The sequence below is a fragment of the Linepithema humile genome, chromosome 1, assembly GCF_040581485.1.
Source record: "Linepithema humile isolate Giens D197 chromosome 1, Lhum_UNIL_v1.0, whole genome shotgun sequence".
Classification (NCBI taxonomy): Eukaryota; Metazoa; Arthropoda; class Insecta; order Hymenoptera; family Formicidae; genus Linepithema; species Linepithema humile.
The window spans coordinates 38,001,793-38,011,068 of NC_090128.1; the positions used below are offsets into that span (position 1 = coordinate 38,001,793).

A 9,276-nucleotide genomic window follows, 5' to 3' on the forward strand; every position below is an offset into this window, starting at 1 on the left:
GTCGCGCGGTCTAGCAAAAGAGGGAATCACAATGCCAAAACGAGCCCCTATCGTCGTCAGGCCGACCGACACGGCCGATAACAGTCAATGCGCTAAATGCATCGGAATCAAATCTGGGCGATTCATTTTCGCGCCGACCCGAGCCGGCCGCCGTACGATTCGCTTTCACATGTCGACGCTGTAATATTTGCCCGGGTCAAAAATCGGCCACCCGAAAGAGTGAAAGAGACGAGGCGAGCTGACATTAGCCGCGTTATTCAACAGATAATTCTTATTAAAGGATTTTAAAAAACGTGGTGTGCTAGAGTTCAAGCAGATACTTCGTGTAACGTGCGTTAATATTTTCGATTGCACTAGAAAATGTTATTTCTCAAAATCAAATCTTCCTAGTTTTCATAGTTTCTGCAAGCCGTTTCGGCAAAGTTCGAGGATCGAACAGAATTATGGTATACTATATTGACGGCTCGATTTCGTATTATTTATTTCGGAGCTTCGTCAATCTCAGTGCATTAATTATTTCGAGAATTGTCACCTGTCGCCGAGCGAATGTTGACGCGGCGAATAAGCATTTCCGTGCGTCAGCATTGTGCGATGCTTATGTCGGGCGATGGCATCGATGGGCCAGACTAGGTTTTAATTTTGATTGCGTCGGACCGACCTACATGCATCGCGGCATAATTCCACATGTCGTAAAAGTCCGAATAACTCGCGAATCGATTTCTCGTTATTCTCAACGGAGTAATTTCGTCGTGACTGGTTCGCAATGCAAACTTCCACTATAATTAAATCTCCGCGTGTCCTCTGATTGCTTCATTAGCGCATTACTTGTTATTCGTAGCACCAACGCGCAACAGCGATTGCACCTCGTAAAAAGAGACAAACAAAACGAAAATCGACGGCAAAAGAGGTGTAAATCTCGTCGCCGCCATCGATACGGCATTAAAGCATAGTTGAAAAGTATAAAAGTAAATAACACGAGAAAGAATCAGAAATTCGTCAGTCCATTGAATTAAATAGGCTCGCGTGAAAATTAAAACGTTTCACGCATGAAATACGTAATCATAAATTTGCAATGTTATTTGTTTCAAATATTATTAAAATAATATTATAAACAAATTATGTAACTTCAAAAATATACTTGTGAAAAAAGTGTTTGGTATATTTTACACTTAAAAAATATGTGTAAAATAACTTTAAAAATATTTTTAAATAGATTCAAATGCGAATGACATTCTTTCATTCATTTTTAGCGCAAAGTTAAACCTTTGTCAGCCCTTCAGAATCGCTTAGTTGAGATATAGAATTTTGCCAACGAACTACATACCGTATGCGGAGACCAATGGTGAGGCCAGGTTTTGGTCTCGTGACTGCTGCCGACCGATGGTTGACTTGCTAAAAAGACGACCCGTCTGTCGGTGCTACCGGTTCCGGTGCCGCTGGTCGTCAAAAGGGCTGCCCTGGCCCTTGAACCGCCGATGCTTAATGTTGGTGACGTGTCCATTACTCCCTGAAAGCCAGATACATTACAAAGGTTGTCGAGTCTTGAAAGCAAACATTCGTCGAATCAAAGTGAACTTTGCAACACGATTCAACTTTTTCCACGATTATATATATTCGAAATAACTTTTTATTTTTATAAATTATTTTAAATCGCATATAAATTTTTGCACGAAGCGCAAATAACCTGGTTATTTTTTGAAAATAATGTTGCCGGCATCTGATAAAAGATACAGAATTTACTCGCCGAAGTGCAGCGATTTTGACTAAAATGCGCCGCGGCTTGCATAAGGAATATGGGTTTTCTTTATTTCACCGAGCGGATTTCGACTACTCGTGTAAGATAGCGACTTTCAGCGAAATTCAATGAGGGTAATGAAACCCGCTGGCTGGGAGATGAATGCAGTCGAAGGACGCTGAAAACGTGGCTTTCGTGTCGAATGTACTTCTCGAAAAAGATTCTTATTAATCCAACCTTCTACATCGTACTTCAGTATTCATCGACTGTAAGCAACGACTTAGATTTTAATATCTTGATTTCATCTGCTACTTGCGTTACTAATAAGCTACATTAATGTATCTATTAAATTTTATTTTCAACACTATGCAATGTTACTCTAATTTTAATTAATTTAATAATAAATAAAACTATATATCCTTTCAAAAAAAAAAATATGATCAATGAAAAATATACGATTGAAAAATAAAATTGCATATATGCATATATTTACAACTTAAATTGTATAAATATTTTTATTTCCACATTTTCCAATTAATATCTCATACATAAAATGTTGAATATCTAAAACGCGATATTTAACATTACAGTCGATAAACTACTAAAATATTTTTACCTTACGCCTGATTAAAATAAATAACAAAAAGTAATAAGTAAAAAAGACGTCGAAGAACAGAAGTGAAAATTAGATCCCATTACTTAATTTGAGCGAGCGTGAGTTCACGTTCCGAGTTAACATTTTCCAGCAACGTTTCCACCGAGCCACTGGTTTCTTAAAAATTTCATTACCCTCTCTGGCGGAGAACTACCGACATTCTCTTTTTCCTCTCTTTTTTTTTCCGCTTATTTTCGCCGCTCTTGCGCGACGTGGCCACGATTCGTAAAGCAGAATCGACGGTGGTGATCCAACAACTCGACTACCATCGCGAATGAAATCCGATGAGTATAATCGAGCTCGTTAGATTGTTGGGATGAAAACTCCGCGAGCCACTCGTACGTCGGTAAAGTCCACATGGAGAGCAAGCACCAAGTAGCGGAACGAGAAAGAAATGCGAAGAACCGAGAGCAGTGCGTTTTTCAGCGAGATTTACGGATCGTCGGTGGGCATTAAGAGGAATGATACGCGACCGCATCTCCCGCACGAACACACGACAGACGAAAGAATAGCGGAAACCAAGCGAAAATTCAAATTTTTATAATGTCAATGAATTAAATTTTAAAAAATAATTATTTCCTTGCGTGATACATTGTTTTTATTACTGTAAATAAATAAAGAGATCATCTTCCGATGTGTACGTAACAACAAAAATTGGATTTGACAGAATTAAAATGTAGCAGGTGTGTGAGTTAAATCTGACACAATCCGGCACTTCCTAATGATATTTAAATCATATTCATGACTTTTTCATAATTTCTTTTACATATCTATTAAAAATTTAAATAGTTAAATTAAGTGATTAATAATTAAACGATTAACAATAAGCATTACTATATGTGAGTTTTATATTTAGAAATATTTCAACGCCATAGTTTCCCCAGCATGTTATCTTATCGATTTCATGAAACTAATGGAACGCGTAAGAGGGGAAAAAAGTGGAACAAAAGCGGAGTATAATCGTGGGGGAAAAAAGAATGAAACAAAAACAGACGGTAATCGTAAAATTGACCTTACCTTTCAATTGAATCTCTCGACGATCTGGTACGCCGTAAACGTCACCGAGCTGAACCCGAGCGTGCTAACGATCAGCCGTTCCGCCGACAAGGACCAAGGACGAGTTCTTCCGCAGTCGCGATCAACCACTCTCGTATTCAGATTTCAGCCAGTGGCCCATCCACCCTCGCGTCTCGGGGCACCGGAGTCCTCCACCTCAACCAGGTAATCCCCGTAGTCGCGTGCACCTAGTCATTATAGCGGAGGGTGCGGGTAGTGCTGCTAGGTGTCCCTTAAATCGTTCCAGCACGACGTCGGCTCCTCCTCCGCGCAATTACGAGTCATTACGAGCGGAATTCCGCACAGTGGCAACACACATACACGCGGCGAGGACCATATATACCGAGCTCACCAGGTGTTACACGCCAAAGTGCGTGGGCGTTATTTACGACGACCGAGAGCTGCGTCGGATCGGCGAGGTGGTTGACTCAAACCGTTTCGGAATAACGTCGATAATGAAGATAACGATGGCGGCGGCGGCGGCGGATTCTCAGCGGAATTCTGTCGACTCGGTAACAATTCGTAAAACTCGCCGCCGTGTCTACCGCGTGACGTGCTGAAGAGAGTGTTGTCAGTCAACGGAATGGCGTTTCCGCCTGACAGCCGCGCGAAATCCTGCCACCTTGTGATTTACTATCGCGTGGCTCTATAGCGGCACGAGTTCCTATTTCGCGGCGGTATAACTGACAAGCCTCCTGTCTGCCAGGGCTTCGAGCTTTAAGCTGTCGGAAGACTAATCCTCTTCTCTCTCGGCTGTCAAACGATTTCAATTACACCCATCATATTACTGTCGTCGACCAAATTATCCCGATGCAAATGATCATCAAATAATATTCGCCGCCCTGACGTGCTCCTATCTGTACGTCAATTGCGCGTCGAGGCTTCCATAATCAGTTACTTCGAGTGATTCTCATGACTGCCCGGTAATTTCATCCCTCGATCGATCGTTGAATCGCGATTTCTCGTCGACGAACCGAACGAGAGGCTCCGCCATCGCTCGGCCACAGCCGGGCAGATTTTCCAACTGAAGAGTCCACGCGATCTGTCACCGATCGGCAGGTGCCTGGCACGAGCTCTGGCACAGTCGTCGCCTCGCCAAGCGCCGCGTACGGAATCGCGCACGACACTGAAGCGACAGGAAGTCTCGTACTCGGGGCGAACCTCTCTCGCGGATTCGCGGGCTCACGTGTGAAATTCTTGCGCATGCACCAACGCCTTCCATCCCTCCCCAGCTCTCCTCGCGCCCTCCAACGGCGTTACCCTTCGTCCCGCTCTATCCTCCATAAGGTCCACCTCGCTTCCTCTCTCACTCTCCCCGTAGCCTCTCCTCGTTCAACTTTCTCTTCGTCTTTTCGCCCCTCTCCCACCTTCTATCTCCCACCCCAAAATCAACTGTCGCTCTTCCCTCTTTGTCTTCAGTAGTCGCGCCACCCCCGCATCTCGCGCCGCATCTTCTTCTTTCTCCGTTTCTTTCCCTTCTTCCAGATGGCTCCTGAATCATGAAGCGACAAGTGTTTGGCGCCGAGGCAGCGTTTGTGCGGGAGTTAAAGAAGTATTTTATGAAGTAAGCGCAAGAGTATCTCGATTCACAGCTGTGGAAACGGATAGTATCCTTAATTGGTCCCTCTCTGCCGTTCGGCGGACAATCGATATGGCGTCGGCAATCTAGGTCAAAAAGAGCAACATTTCTTCTTTAGAAAGTTCATTCGCGTTTTTTGTCGTTAATCGGTTATGGTATACCGATCGCGAAATGAGAGCTACTCTTATAGAGCTTCTCTCACTCGGCTTTTCGCATTTTGATATTGAGTCTCTATAAAGCACGCTTTGTTTCATTGCTTTAATTGTATGTACAGTAAAAATTTTTCGCAAATTAAAAACGCAGGGTGTCCCAATTTGTGATATTGCTTATACAAAATACCTACAAGGGAGAGAAAAACAAACAAAACAATAAGCGTTGAAAATCGCGTATAGTTCTCTCACTTTCCGCGCTCACTGTGTAACACGCAAATAAATTTATTGCGCTTATTTCTTTCTCGTGAATCCCGCAATCGTAAGAGAGAAAGAAAAAGAAATCGTAATCTAAAAGGAGACACGGAAATATGCTAATTGAAGATAAGCTAACCCAGATTCGCGGTATGGACCTAGGGCAGGAAAAACGGAGAGTCTTTAAACGTTTGACGTGAGGTCGGCCGCGTGACTCGCCGCGGAACAATTCTGCGAATATAACTGACGAGCATTGTGTTTCCAACCCAGTTAATCGTTATTTTAACGCGACTCGGGATCACGCGCGGATTCACGAACTGAAATTCATACACGATCATGCTAAATTATGCACGCGCACCGATGCGATTCGCGTGAATCTGATCTGCTTATCTGCTAGTGGGAAATTCTACAAATCGTAACTCTTAAAGAAAATTCTAAACAAAAAATATGTGTTTCTCCCGTGATTTTTTCAGCAATATATTAGTCGCACAAGTTTCCATCACTCGTGTATAGATAGATTGCTCAAAAAGCGGAGACTTATTGCGGTATCGGTTTTTTGCTTGAAAGATGGTAAAAAATAATAAATGCGAAAAGTTGTTGACTAAAAATATTGTGTCATTTTTAACATATTGCTAAAGAAAATTGCCTTGAAAATAAAACTTGTATGTCTCTGATATTCTAACATTTTTATTGTTGTTTCATCAAGCTTTTTAATATCGTCCGAATGACATAAAACCTTATTGCATCAATTTTCAGTTACGTAAAGTCGCAAATAACGAAACGTGAAAGCTTGACTAGTAAATTGTCTAACAACTTCGGTTGCTTCAGTCGTTTATCGCTTACCGCTTAAAAATCTTTCTAGAAATGGAAATAATTTTCTTAGAACTGTGCAAAAGCGCCATCGGAATTAAATTGAAAACGATTCGGTCCGCTGCTTTGACAAATGAATCGGCTCTAATTGCCGATACGACTGTCTTGTACACGGGATTATATTCCAGGATGCATCAGCAAGATTAATAGTGTTTTTGCGATGTATTTTTTTAGAAAATTCAATCAGTACGCGTAAAAAGAATAATAATGATCAAACTGTATAGATGTTATATTTTTTTACAAAATTGACTTCTAGTGCTTCTCAAATTTTATGAAATAAATAATAAAAAAATAATTTTTTATTTGATTAAAAATTCAATGGGAAAAAATCAATCGGAAAATAAATATTAAAAATTAAATCATGAGTGCATTCTTTGCTGTTGCACTGAACGTTTATCGCGTATTAAATCATTGCAGAATAACTTTTCCTCTTTATTTTCACGATGTGATAGTTCTGGCAGTTACACCCCTTTACTTTAGCTTTTCGATTACAGCTCGTCAATTACAAGTCTGCGAGTTGCAGGATCGTTCGTCGGCGCATATACACACGCACACATACTATCCGCCAACCGATTAACTGCAAAACGCAAACAGCGCGCGATTAATCGCGATCCGATGGCGACGTCAAAGCGACGAAACGGGTAGATCGCGACGAAACGCTTCTACCGTACGCCGCAATCGAGACAATGCAGCGCTGCAGCACAGGGATTGGAATTGCAAAATGTAGGATCGACTGGCTATATACACTTCCTTCCCTTCCCTTCCCTTCTCACCCTTTACGTCCCTTTTCTCTTTGTCATTGTAGCTCGTCTTGCCGTTCGCGTTGCATCTTGGCTTCTGTATCCTCTCCCACTTTTCCACTCCCCCTCATTGAAGCCCGGCTTCTATCGGTTCTTTATCCCTCGTAAAGAAGGGAGAAAGTGGAGAAAGAGCGCGAATGAGAAACGAGCACGACAGTTCCTCGAGCGGACTGACTGACTGTTTCTTTCGGGATTTGTGGTGTCTGCATCTACCCGGTTAGAGGGATAACAAAAGAAATAGTAGCAGGATACGAGGGAATACATTCGAAGAGAGGGACTTACAGCAACAGAGAACGGAAGTATTTTGTGTCAATCGTCGGATGTCTCCTCCAGTTGAGAACAACTTTGACGTTTTTCGGTGACGATTTCTATGTGCACAGAAACGTGCCAGAACTTTTCTGGTTCCGATTGCCGATACAATCGCTTTGAATTCGAAGCAGCATATTGCGACATACCGTGTGATATTTGCATTTTTTGCGCCTCATTACATCCAACTGTGTCATTGATAAAAAACGTTTAATAACAATACGTGTAGATGTCATGAGAGAAGTGACTTGTGATATTTCATTTTAAGAGCTTTAACGAGTTGAACTTTAAAGATACAAACAAGCAATAAGCTTGTCTTTCAATTAATTTTAATTGCATTTTTTTTAATTACATATTAAATTCAAAGCATGCTTGCTAAGATATTTAATATTAAAAGAAAACTGCCATTTTTTTCTTCCCTCGAAGAAAAAGTTTTATAGAGGGAGAGAGATGTGCCATTTTTGCAAGGGGATTGAAATAACGACAAGGATTGCAATTCGCGAATATGTTAAGGACAAGTCGATTAGCGAAAGGACGGTAGTTCACCGCTAGATCATGGCATTTTGACGCCCCGTAAAACACGATTTTATTCGCGACCGAACAAATTGAAACATAAGCCGCTCGTAAGGAGGCTCCCTATCTACGACGCGCGCTCCTCCGCCCTCCACGCTGCTCATTCGTTTCCCCTTACGTGTATTCCACCCAGATATTTTACAACGGCGACTGAAGACGACAAGAACAAGGTTGCGGCGTTCACGCAAGCGGGTTATCCATGCCATTTCGCGAGATGCCGATGTCGTCCATGTGAATTTATCTCTTGCCTTTTACTACGCCCCCGCCCTCCCCCCCCCCCGTCGTAAAAATTTATTTTTTCTCCTCTAAGCACACGTAAAGCCAAAAGAAAGCGCTCGACTCGGTTTTTATTCAAGTATTTTGCGTTCCTTGCAATCGATCGATACTAAATCTCCTCTCATCTCGCCCACATTCCTTGTCTTTTCAATCCGAGCTACAAAATAAATAAAAGAATTGGTGAATTTCCATATAGTCGCAGTCTGGGACAATTCGCACAAACGTGCGATACGTAAAATTACAATTGAGTTGAAAAATAAGCAAGTGGATAATAGAAGTTACAAGTGTATTCCTTGAATGGTAAATCTCTTTACTCAATCTTGCAATTCTTACGGTATTATTTAAGCGTAAAATATAAACTCGCGTGATGGGGAGAAACGCGATTATGCGGCAAGAAATGATAACCGGCGACGACAACGGGAAACCGGGCGCGAAATGGGTGGGAGGAGGTAGCAAAGGGGGGGGGGGGGGGGCAGAAGAAATTGCGCGCCCGGGCACGTACAAACGACGTTGCTCGCAGAGTCGACGAGAAGTCGCCAAATAGCGGGGCACAATTAAGAGAGACGCCCGCCTCGTGAATTAAAAGCGTCAGCCCGCTAAAAGATCAAGAATTCCCTTGTGTTTCCCGTCTTTCTTTTTTGTCCCTCCTCACCCTCGGCCGCCTCCAAACCCGCTGTCCCCGCCGACTCATTCCACGCTCAACCTACACGGCCTCCTTCGAGCGGGCGCCACCACCTTCCTCGAAGCGGGATGGAAGGAGGGGCTGAAAAGAGAGTTTACGAAGCTGGAATGAGGGTGCGCGCTACCGGGGGGGGGGGGAGGGCGAAGGGAAGGGAAGAGTAAGTTAGGTAGCACGGGCGGTATTTTCATTCCGATTCTTCTTTTCCTCCTCCTTCACGGATTGAAGAGGCCTTTATAACGGGGCACCGCTTTATGGCACAGCTTCGCCGCTATTATACGTGCATCGGCCGTTCGTTGAGAGACGGTGAGAAGAGGATGCAAGCAGCAGCAAGACATACATA

General features: G+C 42.9%; 1 protein-coding gene across 1 annotated transcript in view; it reads right to left on the minus strand.

The window, feature by feature from the left end:
- Scgdelta (sarcoglycan delta) overlaps positions 1-4,681 on the minus strand; it is a 179,558-nt gene extending 174,877 nt beyond the window's left edge. The window contains exons 1-2 of the mRNA XM_012370815.2: positions 3,408-4,681; positions 1,325-1,507 (exon numbers count right to left, since the gene is read on the minus strand). Of these exons, the coding sequence (XP_012226238.1) occupies positions 1,325-1,501 (177 nt within the window). The 5' untranslated portion in view covers positions 1,502-1,507; positions 3,408-4,681. The remainder of the gene's footprint in view (positions 1-1,324; positions 1,508-3,407) is intronic.
- Positions 4,682-9,276: the final 4,595 nt, after the last annotated feature.